The sequence below is a fragment of the Panthera tigris genome, chromosome X (assembly GCF_018350195.1).
Source record: "Panthera tigris isolate Pti1 chromosome X, P.tigris_Pti1_mat1.1, whole genome shotgun sequence".
NCBI classification, from domain to species: domain Eukaryota; kingdom Metazoa; phylum Chordata; class Mammalia; order Carnivora; family Felidae; genus Panthera; species Panthera tigris.
The window spans coordinates 109,587,415-109,612,898 of NC_056677.1; the positions used below are offsets into that span (position 1 = coordinate 109,587,415).

The 25,484-nt window shown below is 47.7% G+C and overlaps 1 protein-coding gene across 1 annotated transcript in view; it reads right to left on the minus strand.

The window, feature by feature from the left end:
• GPC4 (glypican 4) overlaps positions 1 to 24,484 on the minus strand; it is a 109,438-nt gene extending 84,954 nt beyond the window's left edge. The window contains exon 1 of the mRNA XM_042974912.1: positions 23,925 to 24,484. Coding sequence (XP_042830846.1) covers positions 23,925 to 24,084 — 160 coding nt within the window. The 5' untranslated portion in view covers positions 24,085 to 24,484. The remainder of the gene's footprint in view (positions 1 to 23,924) is intronic.
• Between the last annotated feature and the right edge of the window lie 1,000 nt (positions 24,485 to 25,484).

Below are 25,484 nucleotides of genomic sequence, written 5' to 3' on the forward strand. Positions count from 1 at the left end.
CATGATTTTATTCCCTTTCAAAGAGCAGCAATAAAGACCCTGATGATCCTGTATTACACACGATATGCAGCTCTTAATGCCATTAATGGAAATGGGAGGCAGGTGCATATACTCAGAGACTAAAGAACAACCTGAGAAGTGGCTATTAAGTCAGAGATCTGTCTATTCAGATCCCCCCCCCTTGCCTCCCTTGTTTTAAGGACCAGCTCAATAACTAGCAGAGTTGTTAAAGCATTAATAGTCCTAATTCGCTCTGACACACTTGAAGGAAAAGTACCTATTCTGTGAGTACAAAGGACTCCCCCCTCCTCCAGTTTCTAGTCTGTTTAGTTTGTTTTTGAGACCAGAGCTAATTTTATGCAGAATTAGATTTTAGAAAAAAAATAAATAACTCCCATGTTAATCCACCCAGCGCTTCGGGACCCCAAGCTAATTCTCATGGCTATTAGAGACCAGATTCTATCTTAATACTTGAGGTGGGTTGGGGGGGGCAGCAGCCAGAAGCCCCCAGTCCCTTTAATCAGGGAATCCTCATGCAACCCGCCATGGTAGTGGTGGCAGAAGTTGGAATCTGCAGTACATAAAGGGGTCCCCGCACCTCTGGTGAACAGGCCGCTTAACTCCGCACGCGCTTCTGATCGGCCGGATCCTGACATGACCCTGGTTTCACATGGGTCTGCTAAATCTTACTTGGCCATAACGCATCAGCCTCAGTTCACAAGAGCAAAGTGGCTTCATGGACGAAGGCCTACAGTTATCCCGGGGGTGCGCCGAAAGTCTCTCCTTTGGTCTCCCAGTACTTCCTGTTATTGTAGTAATGCTGCATGAAGGACAGCAGTAGGTTTCAATTATATGCGGCAAATAATTTCCCTGAAGCATTCTGTAGTGATATTAATTCCTTGTTGTTTATCACTGCCAGAGTGGAAAGAGCAGAGCATTGGAAGCAATTCTGGTGAATAAAGGTTAATATCTGAACATCAAGCAAATAGATAGATAGATAGATAAATAAAATAAAAGTGCACAGAAGACTAAATGAGATTTCCACCTTGTTAGTGAATTAGGGCTCACGAATTTAATATGTTATTCTCAAATTCTTTCCCGAAGCATTTAGGAATAATTATACACCACTTAAAGGACAGGCATGGCCAGATAAATCTATTAAGTCTATAATTTGTACTAGAAGCAGGGTTTCCTGTACAGGCGAGCTGGATTTAATTTTATCATTTGTACTTTAAAATGTTTGTTGGTTATTAATCACATGGTATGTCGGACTTCTGAGGCTGCAACCCTTCATTTTCCTGATACGTGAGGGCTCAAACGCGTGAACTCGGCTTCCCCCCTCCCCGCCCCATAAGCTCGCCAGTTTGCAACTCTGAACATCCATTTACACTCAGTATAAATGATCCCCGATCCTGTCTTCGCGTTAGCCTCAAAAGCTCAAAAACCAGATGATCAGAAGCTTCCCCCCCCCCCCCAACACCCATGTGTGGTCTACAAGCCATTTTCTTCCTGGGACAATCCTACTGCTGGGCCCTCCTCTAGCTGAGGAGGTGGCATCAAATCCTTTCAACAAGATACACAGGTTTGCAGCTAAAGGCACTGTAGCAACTCTGGACCTAACAAGTCAGGTGACAAGCTGGAACGTGTACTCATCCAGGAGCACATACGGGCAGAAGTCCTTATTTTCGAGGCTTCACACTGGAAAGAAGACCTTGCCTGTACCCGGCAGGGACCCGTCTTAACCCTTGGTGTTTTTGGCCCACTTGACGTCGAGGGAAGAAATGTGCCTCAAAACCTAACATCGCCACTGTTAGATCGAAGCGCTCAGCCAAAGATGCTGCCTTGGAAAGGGCTTCTGGGAATGTATGCCCCTTTCTTCATGGGAAAGGAGTGGGGTATTCTTCCCATCAAGCTAATATACATTTACTGAGCCCCTCTGTACGGCATGCAAGGCACGATGGGATTACAAAGCTGAGCAAAACACAATGCCGGGCTTCGGGAAGGCTTACAACCCCATAGCGGCAATAAAACCAATAGCTGATTTTAATGTGAAGTATTATTTCCTTGAGGACTGAGACTGTGTCTTATTCATTTTTATATCCCTAGTACCTGACGCTTGGTTGGGCACACAGGAGAGGTTTAATAAATGTTTACAGAATAGATGAACAACTCACCATCCTGGTGTCCATTCATTTCTCCACTCATTCATTCATAGCAAAATGCTATGGGGAAGAAAGGGGGATGCCCAACCATGAGTATCAGAGAAAATGGATACAGAGATCTAGGCGAGACGAGCAGAATGCTTCACTGACAGAAGCAGGAAGACGCGACAGTCGCAGCTATTCCTGGGGAACGAGGACTCCGATTGGGCCGTGTGTAGACAGAGTACAGGGTGTAGGAAGGGGAGCGTAAAACTGGGGAGGTAGAAAGATGGGGCGGCGTAAAGGGCCTCTACCCCCAGATTAACTGTTCTGACCACAAAACACACATGTGGCCAGCACCACAGATCGTGGGTTCGTACCACTCTTGGTCTGACGGCCAGAGAGACTATTCTGAACATAATGACTGACCATTTGACTTCTGTTTCATGCAGGAGCACTTTAAAGAAAATCTGGAATAAGGATGCATATCTGGATGTTAACGCCTTGCTGTTTATAACTTGCTGAAGGAAGAGGAGCTTGGTTCAAATTCCCACTCTGGACCGTGCCCCGAGACAAGGAGTGGGGTCTCTGTGGCCTTTCAGAAGTTTGGGTACAACGTTGTACCGCCCAGCACCCTACTTTAAGCAGACAGGCACACCCAAGCCAGCTTTCTCTTTAGAATCCAAGCTTCAAAAGTGTGCCTCCGGCTTTCTCAAATGGCCCCTCAGCCTAGCTTTTTACCTCAAACATTTTTACCTTTAAGGAGGTCTCCTCTGATGCACGTCTAGCCATGTGGCTAGGCCTGGGGAGGGGACGGGCGGTGGGGCGGGGGGGGGGCTGGGGAGGAGCCTCAATACAAGCCCCTCCCAAAGCCTCCGATCAGCCCCAAGTCCAAGGACTGGAGTCACAGGAGAGGCCCTTCTTCCCAACTTCTGTGCACTTACTTGGCATAGAGCTCTGATGAGCTTAATGCTACGGTTTCTAAGACCACAAGGGAAGCAGCCAAGAAGGAGGGACAGAAGTGGCTAAAAGCAGGCATGCTGACAGCAGTACAGAATGACAGCTGACGGCAAGGAAGGAGACAAAAACCATTCAGAAAGCTCAGTTACCCAGAACTGCTCATTTCAAGGTTTTATTGTATTCGAGAATACATATGCAATGAGGAAAGGGCTTTCCTCCTATTCCTCTTAGCTTTCCAGATCATCTCATCAGCTCTCAGCGCATTTGCAGTGAAACACAGAATATCAGAGCCGGCCAGGATCTTAGTGACCAGCTAAGTTCAAAGCCCTCATTTTCTGAACTCCTGGAATGAGGCCCTGACACGCTCACTTCCTGAACGTCCATCACCCAGCCGGTCAGTGGCAGAGCAGGGCACAGCACCCGGGTCTCTGGCTCCCCGCCCGAGGCTTTCTCCTGCCTGGCAGGGATACACTTTGGGATACACTTACATGCTTACGTTATAGTAAAACAAAACAAAACTCAACTTGCTTAGAGTGTACTGAATACTGAAATGTAACATCAAACTGGAAAGAACAGTAGCTTAGAACTTCTGAAAAGGTCAGTAAAAGAAATTCAAAGATATAGACATAGAGATATGAAATTCCTAGAAATTCCTTTCTAATTACATTTTTATCGTTGTTATTGCTATCAGCAGCCTTCACTTACGAGACATCTGCAGCATCAGGGCTCTAGAAGTTACAGTGAGTTCCTAAAACACCATGCAGCAAGCCTCCCTTCAAGGACAGAAAGCTTTCTCGGCCTCAGCAGATGGCCCCCTTTCCACTCATTGTTACAACAGAGTTCTAGCACAAAAAGGCAACGTGGACTGCTTTCGGTCCCCGCATTCGCCCTCCTGATCATTCAGCTTCTTCCCAAGAGGCCACTTGTAAGCCAGGCTTGGGAGAGAGCAAGAAAAGGGGGCCTGGAAAAGAACTGCCCGGATCCCAGATCCTTTTAGCTATTACACACCGGCACAGCTTGGGTGGTTTCTACTGGTTAGCTCTTTACATCGGTTCAAACCTTACATCTTGTTCTGAATTATTACCAGGCTTTAATCGGTTAAATGTACTGTAGTCAACAATACCAAGAAAAAAAAAATTGTTCATGTACAGAGAGGGAGGACATGGGAATCAGAAAAATGCTACCTTCCATCAAACCACCTGGAATATTATTGTATCATTCTGCGCTGTGCACATGAAACAAGACATAAAGGCTGGGGGCGGGGGGCGGTAGTCTGGTACAGGAGAAAAGATTTAAAGGGATACCCACACAGATCTAATTCCTACATCGTCAAGTCCCATGAACCCTAGAAGTGACGATCTCAGGAGGCTATCACCGACCAAAGGTTACAAGAGGTGTGGAGTTCTTTCGCTTACAACAGAGAAGCAGTAACTCACCCAGGAGCCATTCACCAGTCAACCTGCTATGCCCGGTAGCTGGTATGGACTAAAGAAAGAATGGCTGAAGCACTTCAGGGCTACTGGGAGACAGCCATGAACACCAGGGTCTCTGGGGGCCATGTGGGACACCACGCTGGCCTGGACTCTCAAAGGGACAGCTTCTCCTGCTAAGGATACCTAGCTTGTGAATGATTTATCACTCCTGTTCCTTATAAGAAATTAATCTACCCAGTTGCATTTTCTGGATCCTCATTCTGTTCCCATAGAGGGTGCCCCAGTAAAAGGCAAAAAAAAGGCAGAAATGGTCCTAAAGAGGGTACATCTGTCTTCCAACTTCAGGCCTTATGGGCAAACTCCTCTTTCAAGGCTCCATTGAGGAAAAAAGAGCATAATAATCACCAGCCATTTGTCAGACAGCCCCCAAAGCAGCAGCTAACCTCTCTCCTCTCCCCCTGCATCCCCCCACCCACCCCGCCCTTTAAAAGCACCTCTTTCACCAGCCACCTGTCAAAATAAAGCAAGCCGCGGATCTTTCAAAAACTGACACTGGAAAGAAGCCGTTGGACGATTTCTTTCCAGGACCTGTTGAAAGATAAAAGATGAAGCAGACAATTTAAAAGGCGAGACTGTACCCTCCCGATCACAAAGCTGAAAGCTGAAAGCAGACAAACCGTGGAAGCCAATGACACAGGAAACGCCCTTTGACCAGAGACAGACATTAGGCATAGCAAAGTTATTTTCCATAAAGAATAAGAAGCTGAATTAAGCCATTTCACAACTAATAGTCATAAAATCTCTTCATTGTAAAAAAGTGGGAGAGGAGGGAGAATGGAGGGTTATTACGAGCTCCTCCTTTTAGAAACAATGACACCGCTTTCTAGGAAGTCCTGTTTAGATGACAAATGTTTTAGGAAGGGTTTTGTTTGGGGTTTTTTTTCTCCCTTTGTTTTGTTTTGTTTTTTGAAGTCAGACACACAGACATGTGGGAAACTGCTCCAATCAAAGGGCAGAAGAACCACAGAAAAAGGCCCTGCCCTTCAAGCAACTAACTTGTACTCACCTTTGGGTTTAATCCCCTCCCACAGGACAACATTTTAGCTGTTTCTGGGAATACTGCTGAACTAAGTTTTTAGGAACCAAAGGTGATGCAGGTTCCTTGCAAGTGCCGCGAGAGGGTGCATCCGGGACGTGCTAGGGAAAAAGTGAACACTTAGAGCTGACCAACCACCTGAGTTTAACCTCAGATTTCCTCGCCTAGGCCTCCCCTGCACACCTGGAGCAGAGAAGCGTGGCCTGCGGTTCCGCTAGGCCTTAGACACGAGTGGAAGTTTCAGGCTTTTACACCTTCTAAAAGTTTAAAAAAAAAAAAAAAAGCCCAAGAACTCCTCATGAAATTGAACTTAAGGCAGTCATTCAACAGAAGCCAAACACATAGGAATGGAGAGATGATCACCATTGTGCTCAATATAAAAGCAAACACACACAAACATGCACACCTACAAACCACCAGAAATCATCTCAATGTCCATACGGGGTACCAGAAATCCATTATGGTCGCATTTACCCTGGGGAATATTCTACAGCCATTTCAACTGTAACTGTACAGAACTGTGTGTACCTACAGAAGCATTTTCAGCGTTATCTTAAAAATAAGACAACCTGGGGCGCCTGAGTGGCTCAGTCAGTGAAGCGTCTGACTTTTTGGCTCAGGTCATGATCTCACGGTTTGTGAGTTCGAGCCCCACATCGGGCTCTCTGCTGTCAGCACAGAGCCTGCTTTGGATCCTCTGTCGGCCTCTCACTCGATTCTTCACCGCTCACGCTCTCTCGCAAAAACAAATAAATATTTTTAAAAAAGAAAGGGGGGCGCCTGGGTGGCTCAGTCGGTTGAGCGTCTGACTTCGGCTCAGGTCATGATCTCTCGGTTCATGAGTTTGAGCCCAGCGTCGGGCTCCGTGCTGACAGCTCAGAGCCTGGAGCCCGCTTCGGATTCTGTGTCTCCCTCTCTCTCTGCCCCTCCCCCACTTGTGCTTTCTCACTCACGCTCTCTCTCAAGAATATTAAAAAAAAAATTTTAAATAAATAAAAAATAAAAATAAAGGTAATGGATTTAAAAAAATTAGAGACATACCAAGTAGTATGTACAATTTAAATGAAGTACAATTGTATATACGTGAGTAGGGAAGGGACCGCAGTATGCGAAGGATATAGAAGTTCCTCCTTACAATTGTTGTCATACCATCTATTCAATTGGAAAAAATTTAACCTACCATAAACCATAATCTCTGGAGGCCAAATGACACTGTGACAAGTCAGTGCCAGGTACAAAGTCCTGAGAGCAGAGTGAGGGCAGAGAGAAGAAAAATGGCTGAAAAAGCAGAGAAGGTGCTTTCCAGATCCCCAAGACCATGTGAATTCCTAGATCTGAAGTGGCTTCAGCCCACAGGTTCCCATTTCCCCTGGTGTGCAACCGTCTGGTGGTTCTGGCCATCGCAGGCGGCTGTCTGTGTTCGCTGTTATCGTGGTGTTGTTAGCAGGCAGCTCAGACTCCGAGACCAAGAGATATGAATTCAGGCACAAAAAAGGAAGCAGTTACCAATAAAGATAAGAAGAGTTTGACTCTAAGAAAAAGAAAGAAAGAAAAGAAAAGAAAAGAAAAGAAAAGAAAAGAAAAGAAAAGAAAAGAAAAGAAAAGAAATCTGATTCATTAGACTGAACACAACACCACGGGCCCAAAAGTCTGACCAGATTTCTCAAGTGTGGTTTCTTCGGATTTTATGGCAGATAAGTACAAGAAATGAAATCCCTGACAACACTGATTACTACACTGTTCACTGTTTCACCTAAGAATCTATGTAACAAATACTTTCCAGATTTAGCAAAAAGAAGAAAATGTCTCACCTAAGGAAATGTTAGGTTTCTTTTGATCAGATAAGCAAAAAATGCATATAACCAGTTTGGCGTCCTGTTTTACCCCAGCCAACTGCAAAGCCTACTACTGGTCACGTGTGGAGGGCTCATTCGCTATAATAAATAGCCTTGCTCTCTTGCATCCTTTCCATGCGTGTCTTTTTATTTTCTGTTTACATAAAATAGGTTCATCTACATAATGCATTCAGAAAAGGCCCATAGTGAGTGCTCCGGCAAACGCTATCTACTGTTAACTAGGCTAATAATTAACGACAATTACCACTATGATTGTAGGAATCTTGTTGAATATGGATTAAATAATTTTAAGTAGGTAGGGTTTATATTACAATTAAAATTTTAAAACCTTGGAAGAAGATGATATGACTTCTTAAAGTTTCAGGCCCTGCCAGATTTTTAAAAATTAAAGACATATGGTTGAAGGATGGGTCACTAGTTCCTTTTAAAACTGCACCCTTGATGTTTAAGGACCAACAGATTTCCATTAGTACAGCAATTAGAAGGGCTGATGAAATCATGTCAATCTCTTCCTGGTTGTTTTTGTTAAGTGGGGAAAAAAATGACCAATATTGACTGATTAAACAAAACAAATATGAGGAAAAGGAAGAGAAGAGGCAGAGGAGAAAGGCCCGGTCGAGGTTACAATAAATTGTTTAAAAAGGAACATGAGCACAAAGTCAAATGATTCAGTGGACAAAATTCAATACAGCTGAAAAACACACTTATGTGACGTGGTACTTGAAGAAATTTCCGACACTTTACATTTACCTGGAATAAAATGCCTTTTGCTCTGCTTCCTTATTTAAATTGATCAAAATCTGCCTTCATTTCAAAGAATTATAATCACAATTGAAATACTTGAAGTACATTTTAATGGTCCCTTGGAAACTGTCTGCAGTTGGGGGCCGGGCTTTCTTCCACAAGAGCATAACGCTACTAAATACACAGTATTATACAAATTTAAGGTCTGACACAACTCTCTGATCACACATCAAGTAACTGTTGCAAAAGGTGAAAAATCCCTTTACGGCCAATTTTCGTTAGGAAAAATACTTAATACTCAAGGCAATTTATCTTTGGCAAAACGTAGGATCTGAATCTACATTTCTTAAATGTCACCCCAGGAAGCCACAAAGCATTGGCATACCACTCAAGCTTATAGTGCAGATTCAAAGACAGTTCTGAAATTAAAACTGCGCCAAATGCAATCATTTCCCCTTATTGTTGGTGTCCAGCCTGCATCCCTCTCACATGAAAAACACTTCTCAATTCTGGGGGCTGTTTTTCCTTTCTGCAAAATATGGGGATGGAACAGCTGCTGGAGCTTTGAGAAAGAAAACAAATACTCTGTCCTAACAGCGGAGGCGCCACGAGTCTCTCATGTTAATATGGTCAATTACAGCAATGCCTTCTATAAATGTGACTAATTAAAGGGAATATGGGCTGAATTATACCATATTTTACAATCTCTCTACAAAGAAATACACCCTTGTCACTTTCAAGCACAAAGTGACCCCTCCCCAGAAGTACAGGCAACCGAAGCAACTTAGAGACTACTTTAATAGACAGTTATAAATAACACAATGGTTTCAACTGGAAACCTGCTCTTCCCCTCTATAGGTGTTAAACATCTCCTAATACTGTATTTAGGCCATTCATTTGCTTCTAGCCAACCCTTTTATTACAGACCCAGCTGAGACAAACAAGAATCCCAGAACCTCATGGTGTGTTTACTTCATTCTTGAGCTTAGAAGCAACCGAGAAAATCTCAGGGCTCCAAGAGAAATGCTAAGAGGTTATTGGTGAAAACAGTACATGTTGTGTCTGCTTTCAAAATAAAAGCAGAGACGATCACTCCTCCCTAAACTTAAAGCTATGGTTTAGACGGCTAAGGATTGGTTTGCCCTATCATAAACTCTTAGCCCATACCAGGTACTTCATAGCATATAGACGATTTGATCGCTTTCACAAGAAAGGAACTGCTTATTTCTATTCTATTTTTTAAATTTTTTTAATGTTTATTTTTGACAGAGAGAGAGAGAGAGAGAGAGAGAGAGAGAGAGAATGAGTGGGGGAGGGGCAGAGAGAGAGACAGACAGACAGACAGACACAGAATCGGAAGCAGACTCCAGGCTCCAAGCTTGTCAGCACAGAGCCCGACACGAGGCTCGAACCCACGAACCCTGAGATCATGACCTGAGCCGAAGTTGGACACTTAACTGACTGAATCACCCAGGCGCCCCTGTTTATTTCTATTGTTCATCAGGCAACTTATCCTTATAATAATAGCAAGCCACAGTATTCAAACTAGGGCACTTGCATAATTGTTATATTTAAATTCACATTTAAAATAGGGCAACTTAATTTATTTTTTTACTTTTTTTTTTTTTAAACTCTACACCCAACATGGGGCTCGAACTCACAACCCTATCCTCATTTTAAAAATTCTTTTCTCTCTTCACTGTTCAGCTTGTATGCTTTCCAGTAATTAATTACTTTTAAAAGTAAAACCTTTCAGGGGCACCAGGCTGGCTCAGGAGAGCCAGTCAGGAGAGCATGAGACTCTCTCAGGAGAGCATCTCGGACTCATGAGTTCAAGCCCCACGTTGGGCATAGAGATGACTTAAAAAATACAATTCTCAGGACACCTGGGTGGCTCGGTTGGTTAAGCATCCGACTTCAGCTCAGGTCACGATCTCACGGTTCGTGGGTTCCAGCCCCTCGTCGGGCTCTGTGCTGACAGCTCCGAGCCTGGAAACCACTTCAGATTCTGGGTCTCCCTCTCTCTCTGCCCCTCCCCCGCTTACACTCTGTCTCAAAAACAAACATGAAAAAAAATTTTTTTGATATAGAATTCTCAAGAATATCAATTATATTTCGATTTTAAAAATAAGTAATCTGGGACGCCTGGGTGGCTCAGTCGGTTAAGCATCTGACTCTTGCTTTCGGCTCAGGTCACGATCTCATGGTTTGTGAGCTCGAGCCCCGCATCAGGCTCCGCGGACAGTGTGGAGCCTGCTTGGGACCCTCTCCCTGCCCCTCCCTGTCTATCTCTAAATGACAAACTTTAAGGAAGTAATCTGAAAAACAATCCCTGTTCTCAGAGCCGGGGCACATGGCGGGGAAGCTCCTTCCCAAATTTGCCTCCTATCTCCAGGGACACTCGCTCCACAGGCCAGCCCCTTCCTCTCCCCTGGGTTACCTCCGCATACTCCGTCACCATTAATACAGTCTTGGGGAGGACAGGCATTTTGCTACCCAGTGACAAGTCCATCTGGTCCATATTTTGCAGAAGCCGAGTTCTACTGTAACAATCACTGCTGGGCCAGAGGGTTTTGCTTTGAGCCACTCATCGTTCAAAAACAACGAGTTATTTCTGTGGTCTCTATGGGAATAAAAGTGGACACCAAACTTTCCCAGAAACCTGACGGCTTTAGTATTCCCAGCACTGGGCTGGCTCCTCTGCAGACACAAGAGTTCAGTCTGCATTCTGGGGTCCCACGTGATCCCAATCCCCAACATGACGGCTAAAGTCTATTACCAGAGGAGGGCACTCTATGTGAGAGCCTCACTAACTCAGCCCGTCTCGCCCGCACTGCCCCACCAAGTACTCCAGAATTCACCTCAGGACCCAATGACACAAACAGACCCTGGCCATTCAAGTATCTAGGGGGGACCCCGTGATGGTGTGAAAAAGCACTCCTCAGGGAGCGTCTCCTAAGCACTCCTAAGTGCAGAGTCTACACGCTGAAGAAAACTCTGCTTTGCCCTGATCATCATTCACCCGAGAGCAAGGGCTTCTCCTTGGAAATAGTTACCACAACTGTCGCGGCAGAAGAATAAAGCAGAGAGGGAGAGGGACAAAGCGTGGCTTCTCGTGAAGGGACTAGGTAAGCGACGCCTCAAAACATTTGAGGGAGCTAGCAGTGTTCTAGGTGCTGAGGATAAGGGCAAAGGGACCCGCCCTTGACTGTGCCCTGAGGAACAGAGAGACCGACGGCGTGGGGTAGACTGGGGGTGGGGGGAGGAGAGGAATAACAGAGGAGAAGGTGTGGGCTGGCATGGGAGAGGGCAATGGGCAGACCCCATAAGGCCTCATAAGCTTTGGCTTTCACTCTGAGTGGCGGGGGGGGGGGGGCAAGGGGGGGGACTGGAGCATTCTGAGCAGAGAAATGATATAGTCTGAGTCAGAGTTCACAGAAAAGGATCGCAATGGCTGATGTGCGGAGACACCCGGGTGGCGGGGGCTGGTGAGAAGGATGATAGCCAGAGCCAAGTGACCAGTTAGGGGAAAGTACAATAATCCAGAGTAAGAGGGGATGGGAGAGGAGACCAGCACAGGAGCTGCCCAGGTGGGAAGAGGTCGACAGATTCTGGATACACCTTGAAAGCAGAGCCCAAAGGCAGAGCTTACGAAAGAGCATCTCCACAGAAGCCACCTGCCACCCGGTGTCCGGAATCTGTGTTCAGATCACAAGAAAACTGACAGTCCCTTATTTTGGAAGGCTGTGATTTCCTCATCTGCCCTCCCCCTCGCGAGATACCAGGCCCTCCTGTAAGACTGCCACACTGCTTAATGATCAATCAGCCTCCTGCCAACAGAGCCTTCTTCCCAGACTGTCTAGGCCCATCAGACCCGAAGGGGCAGGAAAAAGAACAAGTGAGTTCCAAACTGGGGGAAAACGAGGCAGAACATTAACCAAGCAGCCAGCCAGGGGCATTCACTTCAAATCCAGGCCAAAGCGGACCCACTGCATGCCCCCCCCCTTAAAAAAATTCTCCCCGCGAACACAAAACACGATTCCTCCGCAGAGCCTCCAACATCGTGGTCGGGGAGGGATTGTTCAAGGACTGCTTCTAAAAGTACACCAGTGAAAAGTTGTCTTGTTTTGCAATTTCGAATCTTAGCATGGGGAAATATTCCATAATTAAGGCAATTTTAACAATAGCAGATAATAATTTGACTATAAATTGGAAGGAATGTAATGACTGCTTATTCTGGCACCAAAGAAACAGGACTTTCTGTGAAGTGACTGCCAAGAAAAAGGATACTCCCACTCAGACCGGACCATTGCAAGTAGTAACTGTTAACCACATGCTGTTTGCAAAGACATAGTGCTTTGTTTTCATCTCTAACCAAACACCAGGCTGAAAACGCAAATGGAGACAAACTCCGTGGAGGAAGAGAAACAATAACTGAAGGGAAGAAAAAGTTCTGTGGCTTAATGCTTGCTGGGACACCGACGTCAGGGCTTTGCAGAATGAAGGAAAGCTTGGCGGTCCAAAAGAAACCACTTTCCAGGGCGCCTGGGTGGCTCAGTTGCTTAGGCGTCCAACTTCGGCTCAGGCCATGATCTCACGGTTTGTCAGTTCGAGCCCCGCAATAGGCTCTGTGCTGACAGCTTGGAGCCTGGAGCCTGGAGCCTGCTTCGGATTCTGTCTCCCCTTCTGTCTGCCCCTCCCCTCCCCTCGCTCTCTCTCTGAAATAAAAACATAAAAAAAAAAAATTTCTTTTTTAAAAAGAAACCACTTTCCAGTCCGCTCCTGTAGACCAGAAGCCCGGCCCATAGGAGAGGAGCCAGGCTTAAAGAGGCTTCTGAAAGCCAACTGACAAAGTAGCTGTGAGAAGAAAGGACTAGAATGAAAGGAATGGCTGGGATGAAGCAGGACCAGGTGACCTTGAAGTAGACCAGACAAAGGCAGCAATCCTGCCTGGGGCCTGCCCCCCAGCCTCCTGGGGAAGAAAAGGGAAGTGAGCACCTGGTAGAAAGGTGGAAGCAAGGAACAGGGGCAAAGGCGGCCTGGCCTCTCTCTTCTAAAAGCACCTCTGCAGGTACAGCTGACTTCCTGTGTCTGGAATGGACAACGTAAGAGGCAACCATTTGTCCACCAAGCTTCAAACAAACCATGTGAAACACTCAGCTCCCAAGCAAGTCGATAAATAACACTACGATCTAGGTTTGAAAAGAGGATTCTGGGGCACCTGGGTGGTGGACTCTTTCCCTCTCCGGCTGCCCCTTCACCCGACTCGCAATCGCTCTAAAATTTAAAAAAAAAAAAAAAAAAAAAAAGAGGATTCTCTTGCCCTTTCTTATTTAGGCATCTAGGACTGAATGCAGAAATGTTTAAAGCTTTTTTTTTTAATTTTTTAATGTTTATTTCTGAGAGACAGAGAGAGAGAAAGACAGAGTGTGAGCTGAGAAGGGGCAGAGAGAGAGGGAGACAAAGAATCTGAAGCAGGCTCCAGGCTCTGAGCTGTCAGCACAGAGCCCAACGTGGGGTTCGAACCCATGAACCGTGAAATCATGACCTGAGCCGAAGTTGGACGCTTAATCGACTAAGCCACCCAGGTGCCGCTGAATGCAGAAATTTCAAATAAATAGTTTCACATGGGGGGCGCCTGGGTGGCTCAGTCGGTTAAGTATCTGACTCTTGATTTCGGCTCAGGTCATGATCTCACAGTTCATGAGTTCCAGCCCTGAATCGGGTTCTGTGCTGACAGTGTGGAACCTGCTTGGGATTCTCTCTCTGCCTCTTGGCTACATGCCCTCTCGTGTGTGTTCTCTCTCTCTTTCTCTCTCTAAACAAATAAACTTTAAGGGGCTCCTGAGTGGCTCAGTTGGTTAAGCATTGACTTCAGCTCAGGTCATGATCTCATAGCTCATGAGTTCGAGTCCCGCACCAGGCTCTGTGCTGACAGCTCAGAGACTGGAGCCTGCTTCAGATTCTGTGTCTCCCTCTCTCTCTGCCCCTCCCCTGATCACACTCTGTCTCTCCCTCTCTCTCTCAAAAATAAATAAATATTTGAAAAAAATGTTTTAATTAACTTTAAAAAATAAATAGCTTCAGGGGCTCCTGGGGGGCTCAGTTGGTTAAGCGTCTGACTTCAGCTCAGGTCATGATCCCGCGGTCCATGAGTTCGAGCCCGCATCGGGCTTCTGTGCTGACAACTTAGAGCCTCAGAAATGAATAAATGTTAAAAATTTTGATAAATAGCTTCATATGAATTCATTTAAAAGGGATAAATAGAAATATCCATTCCTAGAATACAAAAATCAAAAATCATGCTTGAACTTATTTTTGAACCATAGACATTGCTCAAACACCAGCCATGTGCCATGCAATGTGACAGAAACTGGAGATACATGGTCTCAGATCAGACATGACTGGGCAAAGAAGGGCTTTCTTTTTTGTAAGGTTCAAATGAGGCACGTGGTCAAAGACAAGGACCATCAAATGTGTGTACTCCTATCCTTAACTTCTAGAGCTTCTTTAATTATGATTATACGTTTACTCAGTTTGGTAAATGTTTAAAAAGGAAATCAATATTCAAATATTTAAACCTGTCCCCTCTAAAAACCAACTCTTGCCTCTTGTTACTTCAGGTCAGAATGTCAGTTTCCCAAGCAGAGCATAGTAGGCAGTAACATTAGTAAGGAACTAAATGAACTTGAATGTTCTAGAGGGCTTAGAGAAGGTGTGGAAGGACAAAATCACCAACCAAAAGCTCTGAAGTGACTAAACCACTGAATTAATACTATACAGCCTTTAACTCATTTTTTTAAGTTTTGTTTTTTTTTTATTTTGAGAGAGCGAGCGAGCATGTGCGCATGAGTGAGGGAGGGGCAGAGAGAGTAGAGGGAGACCCAGAGTCCGAAGCAGGCTCCAGGTTCCAAGCTGTCAGCACAGAGCCCAACGCGGGAGTCGAACTCATGAACCGTGAGATCATGACCTGAGCTGAAGTCTAATGTTTCATCACTGGGAAACCAGGTGCCATAAAAAGGGGAATGTGTGAGTGAACTAACTTTCCTTCCTTTCAAGAGCAATTCTGAATTTCAAATAGGTCCTATTCTTTCTAAAGTATACTCTCTATATATTTGAATTATACCAAACACCATTACTTAATAGTGCCCTGAAACATCGTAGTGCCCTCAAGGGTTAGGGAGCCACCTCTGAGCTTTCGGCCCATCATAAAGGGGCTCAAGGAACTAAACGGATCTGCCAAGATCAGCCACGTTCTGGGTCTGCTGCTTAGCTTCTGGCCTCCCCACCCTGTTTCTCTCTCGCACTTCTCCCAGATGTCAAGTTTTGCCCGCCTCTAAAACCATCCCTCCTCTGACCTCTCCACTCCCCCAGGCCAGCACTACTTGACTTCTATTCAGCCATGGACTAGGAAGCCAGACGACCCAAGCCTTCTGTTTACCCAATTTGAATCCAAGCACCTCAAAAGCTTGAACTCCTGTCTGAGACCTCTTTGAATCCCCAGCACCTAGCATTTTGCTCTTGATAGAAGAGCCATTCAATCAGTGATGGCTGATGATAAATTTCCGAAGGCCTCGTCTCCAAGTAGAATGCATGGGCTTTATGACAGCTGTTTCCATCATGTGGCTTTTCTGCTTACTTCCACATTCCCAGCTGTGTTCTGGATGGCTGTGCCGGCCAGAAGCCTAGGGATTTACTGTACTTCTATTTCTTGATAAGATACTTGAAGAGAATAAACACATGGCAAAGAGGACATTAAAGTAAGGGATAAAGAGATCTTTTTTATTTTACCAATAAAGAGAAAGGGAAGAAATATCACCTAGCACGCGGACACTTAATAAATGACAAGCAAGACTGGATTCCTTTCTAATTCTCTCCAAAGTACTCTCAATGGCCTAGGCTTACTTCTCTCCCCTCAGCAAAGCATCACAGGCTATGCAGCAATTGCCTCTTGATGAAACAAAATTTTTTTTTTCCGCGTTCAGCACACCTTCCTCTTAAATCCAAGTCAGCCAAAATTAAAATGAGCATGCATGGAGTCGAAATTAAAGCCCTCTTCTGAGACAATACCTCATGAGGAATTTCATTAGAAAACTTAGAATCATGGAGTCTCAGAGATGAAAGGGACTCAGAGATCATCCAGGGTTGTCAACCATGGCTGCTCACTGGGACCACTGCGGAGCCTTTAAAAAATCATCATGACCTAGCCCCACTGCCCGAAAGTGCGATTTAACTGGTCTGGGGTGGTACCCAGGCATTAGTAGGTTTTAAAGGCTCTCCAGGTGATTCTAATGTGTGGCCAGGCTTGACAATTCCTGATTTCATTCAGCGTTCTAACGTCCCCACTCCCATTTTTCAGACAAAAGAGAAAGAAGCTGACCAAAGGTACCAGACAACTAATCGGTCAGAGCTCAGCTGGAACTGCTCCTTCCAAGAAACCACGTCCTCCCCGTGGAAAAACTACTCCATCTAGGACAGTGGAGTTGGTCCCCTTTTCCCTCCTCAGTGAACCAACATCCCCCCACCTATCCCACAGCAAATGCATTTTCTGAATGTTCTTTGCCTTGGAATCCCATTGCATAATTCTTAAAAACCTAAACTATGTGCGTCTGTTTTCCTCCATGCACTTGCTTCATTTTAACTTGGGATGAACTCTGGGAGGTTAATCAGGCATGGTTTCCCCTTAAAGAAGCCAGACCGCTTTTGCTCTGATAGGCTGGACTCACTGGGCCCAGCCTTTTCCCCATTATCCTCACGCGGGCCTTGTGTTTTGAATCCTTTGCAAGGTGCACCTCCGATTCTTTGAGCTCACTCCCTTTCTAGTTTGTACCTGCCCTGCCGCACCTCGCGGCCTTCCCTCTTCTCCTGGCCTAAGCTCTTTCCATTTGGTGAAAGATTCCTTTTCCCCTGAAGCAGCCTCTTTTACTCTGCCAGTTAGTCATGCCGGGTTCTTTTTTTCTTCCCCCAAGCAGCTGGTCTTTTTGATGTCTGGCACACATTTATCTGGGCTTCCAATAAGATGTTTTTACATAGTTTCCAGGCTTCCTGGAGGTTATTGACTTTTTTTTTGGGGGGGGGGGGTAACTCTTCCATTCAATTTTTTTCCTAATTTCTAACATTTGTTAGAGTTTCTTTTTCAAAAGTTGAATACCTGGCTGATGGATCTCTTTGATTTCTCTCTCCCACCAGATTGCTGAATTAAATGCATCAGAACTTAAATATAACATTTCAAATTACCTCCAGGATGGAATTGCTTCATGAATTTTCTGCACTTTCATGTTCTCTGTAGTAAGCAACAGATGCTTGGCCAAGTGGAATTGAAAATGCTAATTCTTACCTGTGCGTGTTTTAGCGGGTCTGCTTATATAAATATCCTAATATCTTTAAGAAGCCTGTGTTCTTCTGCTTGGTAAAGACAATAAACTTCAGATTTTACTTTGTGAAAGGTAACCAATGTGCCCTGAACAGCTTTACATACTGAATCTGATGTGCTAAATCACTCATCTAAATTTACTCCAAATTGCCTAACACGAAAGCCTCCATTATTTATCCCTTAAAGATGATCTCAGAGCGAAAAGAAAAATAATTTTGAATCTTTCTGAAAAATCCTATGCCACTCAGTTATTAATAAAGTGGTTAGGTACTCCCCCCCCAAAAAAATAATAAAAATATTTATTATATGTTATACCAACATATGGAGATTTAAATTTATTTTACTTCAGAATGTTTAGCTCCAAAAGATTCCGAGGAGAGTAAGAGACCATGGGATGACAATCTATCATCAAAGCAGTATAAACCCCATGAGACAGTTATGTGCAAAGACCATCGATCTGACTCAAGCAAAGAATTAGGAGGAAGACGGCATGCACCCCCGGGGAGTTCATAAATGACTTAATGAAAGTATCATTTGTGATACTTGATGCCACGGAAGCTCAAAGTGGAGGAATGACTCCATTCAAAGCACTGCAGCAAGGAAACGAAGCTGGTGATGTTCAGCATGGAATGAGAAGGTAACAGACAAGAGGAAGGCAGACTGGTTCAAAGAACTGCATGTATGTGGAGTCACTGTCTCATGCACCTGAAACCCACGTAACACTGTACGTTAGCTATACTGGAATGAATTTTTGTTTTTGTTTTTGTCTTTTTTTTAGCGTTTTTATTTTTGAAAGTGTGCTCCCAAGAGGGAGAGAGAATCCCAAGCAGCTATGCGCCGACAGCGGAGAGCCCGACGCGGGGCTCAAACTCATGAACTGCAAGATCATGCCCTGAGCCGAAGTTGAACGCTTAACCGAGCCACCCAGGTGCCCTGAAAATAAAAAAAAATTTTTCAAGAGAACTGCATACTTAAAACAGCCTCCTGACAGCTCTCACTGCTGTTATTTCCCTTGCCTCACCGACCCTTAACTCCCAGTGGCACTAGTTAGCTTCCTAAAACCGTCGACTAATAACATTCCCCAACTCAGTAACCATCACCAGCTCCCCATGGCCCAAGGAATACAATTTATATTCCTTCAGCTGTTAACACTAGGTTGTCTGTGTCCGGGTATGAACACTTGGCCCACAAGGGACATGACTGGATCCTCTACCTACTATAGCATCAAAACAGTGCTGTGATGGTCTTTTGCTAGTTGATGGTCGTCTTATAGGTTCCATTTCTGAAACCAGCCCTCCATGGGAGCCGGGAAGGTACTTTGTCTTTCGATCTGTACCACACAGCACAGACTGTTATTTTGGGCCAGGGAAGACCTGGGTTCAGATTCCACCTCTACCATTCACTAGCTGTGAGACTGTGAATCTATTTCCAGACCGCTTTGAATCTGTTTTCTTGTCTTATAAAACGGGGAGGATGATGAAGATCATAATACTTCTGCCTTCATATGGTTGTTGTGGATTTCAAATGAGATATTATGTAAAGCCCTTAGCTGGGGACCAGGTCCAGAGAAAGCAGTCAATAGCTTCAAGCTCTTTTCATGAGGCCAAAATGCATTTTTTGTGAACGCATGTGGGAACCACCTCAGTACTAAAACAGTCAATGTTACTGGGGAGCCAGATTCCCTTCCAACTGATTCAGACTTAACACTGATGTTGTTTCCCTGGTAGAGACAACAAGAAACTTCCTTTTCATTCCTCAGTCTAGTCTCCAGCTAATCCTGAAATTGCATGGAACCCAGTGTGAGTCCAATCAAAAAGGAAAATAGTAATTATACTGAATCAAACATCTTATATTTGTATGTTCTAACTAGAGATTGAGCTGCATAAGCCAGAACTTTTATTGTTTTGTTTTGTTTTTTTGAGCACGTCCAGGAAATAGTTCCTATACTACCTGGGACGATCTCTATACTGACAGGCCCTGTGGCTCAATTAGACCCTCTTTCTTAAGGGAAACGCAGGGAGCCAAACTGAGGATTCCAACAGAATAGAAGATCACAAGTTCTCTGCAAAATCCAACCCACCTACTTAAGTGGGAAAGAGGAAATGTAAATCTTGAGGACATATGCTGTCTTACATACGATAATCACCTCAGTATCAGAAAATATGCCTACCAACCAGGGTGCCTGGGTGGCTCAGCTGGTTGAGCATCTGACTCGAGTCATGATCCCAGGATCATGAGGTCGAGCCCTTGCGCTGAGCATGGAGGCTGCTTGGAATTCTCTCTCTCTCTCTCTCTCTCTCTCTCTGTCCCTTTCCCCCACTCATGCATGCTCTAAAATAAATTTTTTTTAAAAAAGTATGCCTACCTCTCCAATGCACATGTACAGCTTTTGCCACGTAATCCTAACCTAGCTTATGTCGTTCCCAGAATCCTTTGAGGCATACATGTGCATATGCGTGTGTATGTGCCTGCAAGTGCATTGCTCATAAACATAAATGGGAACTGGAAACAAAAACTCCAAAATCACAACTATGACACACTTCTTTATCCTTCAATGTCCCTATGAAAGAGACCTATGGCAAGCTTAAGAATATCTCTAGGAGCACCTGGGTGGCTCAGGTTCAGTCAAACATCTGACTTCAGCTCAGGTTGTGACACCACGGCTTGTGAGTTCGAGCCCTGCATAGGGCTCTGTGCTGACAGTGTGGAGCCCGTTTCCAATCCTCTCTCTCTGCCCCAACCCCACTCGTGCTCTCTCTCTCTCAAAAATAAACGAAGAGTAAAAATAAAGATCTCTAACCAACTGCCTCACTCTTAAAGGCAATTTCAGCAAAAATTAGATTAGGGAATAAAGTGCCAAATGTTGAGGCACCTGGCTGGCTCAGGGGGTGGACGTGTGACTCTTGATCTCATGGTCATGAGTTCGAGCCCCATGTCAGGTGCAGAAATTCCTGAAAATAAAAACTTTAAAGAAATAAAAAAATAAAATCAAATGCCGATCATTGCATCTCTGTAACCCTGTCTTTTGGAGGGGAGGCACAATGAAAACAGATTGTTAAACTTCCTATTATCATTTTTTACTAGCAAACTAGCATTACCTAGTTAATAATCTGGTCCCAAATCCCTTCTCCCTTGGAACTCTGGGGGCACCCCTTGCTCACCTGCACCACTGAGATGGCACTTCTCTCACACCACACTGCATTCCGATTACGTGTGCGCGGCTTATCTCCCTGCTACCTGGAAAGGTCCTGGTGACAGAGGACCCTCTGACCCTTCTCGCCGCCTCGATGACCGAGCACAGAATACTGCACATAGTAGGGTGCTCCAAAAAGATATGCCCATTGAAAGCTTAACAAAAACCTATCCTTTCTGTTAAAGATCCCTTTTGATCTACCCATTATTTGATAAGAACGGGGGTCAAGAGGATAGACAATGCAGGAGGAAGCCCTGTCAGCATGATGTACTCCCTGATACCCTTGAGAGCACATCAGATTATCTTAATTATGATCTAAAAAGACTGAGACTCCTTAAGAACACAGTATTCTAAAGCTTGTTCAAACCTCTAGAAAGCAAGTACAAGGCCATCAGGAATAAAACCTTAAACTTGGGCTAAGCCTGGAGCTAGGCACCCAGACATTGTGACCCTTTGCCTGGAAAACAATCCTGGGCTTTTTGCACCTAAAAAAAATAGATCATCTCCACCCCTACCCCCCCCCCCCCCACACACACACCTCTGGCCAGAGAAAGTGCCTGGCCATTCATTCAGACATGGGCTGAATCTGAATACAAGTCACTATATTGACTATGCTCCCCAAAATGACCAAAACTATCCGAGTGTAGCCCAGGGGAAGACAAGGCTAATGTATGCATCTGGACAGGCCAGGGTGATGGTAAAGATTACCCCCTGTTTCTATACTGGCCGTCTAAAGGTATTTACTTGGGTCTGTCTGTGTTGTGACAGTGTCCTAGGCTCAAATGAATGCCTCTAACACTCCACATTTTTGAGCCATTCAGTCATGCATTTTTGTTATTGTTGAAAGTGGTGCGAAATTGCACTGCATGAGCTAAAGTCCTTGGTGGTCTTCCAAGGATTCCAGCTAAAAAGGCACTTCCTTTGTTCCTCAGGAGAATGCAGTCCAGTAGGTCATTCAAAAGGGGAAATAAAAGCAGCAGCCCTGGGAGGGAGATGAAGGACAAGACAAAAAGAATAAAATGTTTTGGGTGTGAGCACATTAGCTTCCATTTCCTGCTGCTGGTCGCTAATAACTCTCCTATGTTTGGGGGGGGGGGTGTCCAGATAGACATTTATGCAAAAACATCGCTCAGGTGTTTGCCCGGGACCAGGACAATCAAAGGGAACACCTAGCACAGTCCTTGAGGACCCTTCAAACTTCCGTCTTCCTGAGATGCTGCCTGGGGAAGATGTCCTGCCATTAGGCGCCTACACCGAGCCAAGTGGGAGAAAGTGGGGAGGGCAATTTCACAACCCACTCCCTGAATGCCTCCGGTCCGTCTCAAAGGCACATATTGTTTGCAGGAGCAGAAGATGAAAACTTGTCACATTCCCATTAAGTGCATCGCCGCATCTATCCCTGCAAAATGTGGGAATGACAACTGTAACCTTCACGCCAATCATCTCTGCTGGGCCCAGGCCCAAACCGAGCAGGGCACAAAGACCCCAGGTCTGACCTGTGGAGCCCCCAAGCTTCAGTGGCTGCTGGTTCACTTCACTTTTTCTGGCGGCGCGGGAGGGAGAGGGGAAAGAAAGAGGGCTTTTCAGGGCTCTACAACCAATAAAATCGTGCCGCTCTGAGGACATACTTGAGTTCCCAAAAAGACAGGCAGCTCAAGGGCAAACAGTCTCTAATCAGTGGCGTGCGAATTATTTGGTAACTGCCAAGGTGCAGTGAGCTCCTAGGCTGCTCCAACAATTTCTTGAGTTCTATTTCTAGACAGATGCCGAATACACTCGGAAAGTGCCCGGCGACTTCCCTCAATTACCTTTGTAATTTATATGTAATTGATGACTGCACTTAATCTCCAAGGTTATTAATAGCCCTTCCAAAAAATGACCCCCACGTCTTCCTAAGCCTCTAGAAGCGACTGGTTGAAATTACAGTATTTCCTTTGCTGGCTGCCGGCCCCCTGCCCGCCCCACCCGGGTGACCAGCACCGCGAGGCAAAGGCGCGCTCCGCTCACTTCCATGAAAGGTTCGGAATGGAGGCTTGGCCCCCGGGGGGCTCGAATCGCTCCCTTCCCCGTTAGGTGACGCTGGCCAGCAGCCAGCTAGATTCGTGGTTCTTTCTGAAGCCTCAGGGCGAACCGGCTACCTGCGCCGCCGCTGGCCCCGGCGCGGCCCGCGGGGCTGCGCGCAACAGTTGCCCTCCGCGAATGAGACTGCGACCCGGAGGGCACCGGCCGGCCGGCCGCCGCCAGCCTCGCGAGGAGGGGCGAAGGGCACCCGCCGAAAAGCTGCCTCCCCGGCGCCCCGAGAAGGGCTTCCACCAACACCCCACGCACCCCCCAGCGCCGAAATCCGGTGAACTCTTTCACAGGCTAAGGCTTCTCCATTTGCATAACCATCTCCAAACTGAGATTCAGGTTTCCCGTAGTCAGTCCTTTCAAAGGTTTGTAATTGAATGTGCAATTAACCCTGAAAATGAGGTGAGAAAAAAGAAAGGGGGTGGGGGAAGTACCCTTCCCGTCCAATACCTTCCGGAAAGCAGGAGAGTTTCCAAAAGTCAGGGTTTGGTGGGTTGGAAAGTCGTTTGCTTTTTAAAGGCGACTTCTAAAGCCGCTGGACCTACTAAAACTCCTAATCCGCGTCAGCCGTGGAAGAGAGGCGGGCAGAGGGTTTTTAAAGAACATCAATGAAACCTCCAGTCAAGTTCCACGTTTGGCGTCCCCCGGAATCTGGCAAGCTCTAGGTTGCCCCCACGCACCCCACTAGCGACCCTCACCCCACGCCCCGCCTCTCGTCACCCACACAACAAAGCGGGGAGCCCAGCAAGGAGTTCAACCCGGAAAAGGCGAGGGAGCCGGTGACACGCACTCTGCGGGCCAGAGTCCTCGGGGCTCCCTGGGACCGGGAAGACGCGGCGGGGCGGGAAGAGACGCGGGGTGGCACCGGCCGGTCCGCGGCGCCCCTCCACTCGCAGTCCCGGGGGGCCGCGCTGCGCGGCGACTCGCTCTCACGCCCTCTCCCGCCTGCCCGTTGCTCGCCCCGGGCTACCTGCGGCCGCGCGGGGGCGGGGGGCACTCCGCGGCCCCTTCCCCTGGGTGCCTGCCGCCGCGCTCGCCTCCCGGGGGCTCCCACCTACCGTTGATCTCGTGCGTGGGGGCATCGTTCTTGTTGAAGCCTTTGGACACGTAGAGCCGTCGCACTTCCGAGCAACTTTTCGGCTTGGGCTCGGCAGCCAGCGGCGCGGCGCAGAGCACGGCCAGGGTGCAGAGAAGCGCGGGCAAGCCGAACCGGGCCATGGCGCGGGCCGGGGCCGACGCGCTCCCACCTCTGGGACCGGGGGAGAGTGGCGGGCGCGGGGCCGGGGGCTCGCGAGTGGAGCGAGAGGGCGAGGGAGTCGGAGGAGAGCGGCGGGGGGAGGAGACGCGGGGCGAAAAGTGGAGCTGGGCCTCGCGCGTCAGGCAACGGTCCCCGGTGCCAGGCGCCCGGCCGGGGGAGGAGGAGGAGGAGGAGGCGGAGGGCGTGGAGGAGAGGAGGCGCGGCGCTTGGGAGAGGAGGCGCGGGCCGGTGGGCTCCGGGCTCCGCGGGGCGGCGGACGGGGTTGCGCTGGCCGGCGGCGGGACAGGGGCGCGGGGAAGGAGGAGAAGGTGGCAGGCGCCGCGGGGGCCGCGGAGGGCGTGGGCGGCGGCGGGCGCTCGCTGCGCGCTGCTCGGGCTGCCCGGCGCCGGTCCGCTCTCCCGGCTCGGCTCGGCTCACTCTGCCCTCGGCAGCGCGGCTGTGCCCTCCTCAGCTCCGCCGCTGATTGACTGGCCGGCGTGCGCGGCGACGCTCGGCAAACTTGGCCCAGCGGGCGGCACTCAGGGGGAGGGGGCGGGCGACGGGGGGGGGGGCCGGAGACGGGCGGGAGCACGCAGGGCCGGGACGGGAGAAAACCTGGAAGCGGGCTGGGATCCGGAGCGGCCAAATCCACTTCCTAGGGGGCCGCACCGGGCGTGCGGCGCTCCCTCGCGCGACACGCCCCGCGGGGCTCCTCCCTCCTGCCCTCCTCCCTTCCTCCCCCTCCTCCGGGGAGGCGGGGAAATGCCGGCCGCCCCCCACCCAAAGAGGGAGGGCTAGCTTCGGGGGGGTACAGGACCCGAGTCCTAGGGGACCGCGCCCCTGGGCACTCGTCACGAAGCCCCCGTCCGACTCACAGGCCTCCTGAGCTCGGCCACCTGACTCGCCGACCGTGGGCCAAAGTCGGGCAGAGCCCTCCCACCTCGATACCTGCCCCCGCCCCCCGCCAGCCGCCCCGTAGCCCCGAGGACGCCCCTAACCGCCCTGCTCCTGGGCCTGGAGGGGAAGGCGCTGGCGTCACTCGAATTGTTTCGCTGAAGGCACCAGGGGACTTCGGACTCAGAGCTGGCCCTAGACCCTCACCTGGCCCTTTCCGACCTGCTTCCCATTCAACGGTGCTCCGGGAGCCGAACCCAGCAGGCATTCTCCTCCCCCGCCTTCCCCCAGACGCGCCTGGTTCTGCTACCCCCTGAAGTGGGAGAAACCACCCCCCCTCAATCCGCCAGCGTGAGGCGATGGGACAGTCAGGAATGACCTCGGAGACTTTGGAAACCCGGCCCAAACCCTCCTTGTGCAAGTAGGGAAACTGAGGCCCAGAGAAGGGAAGCGACTTGCTAATAGCGTGCAGCCAGGTTGTGAGTTC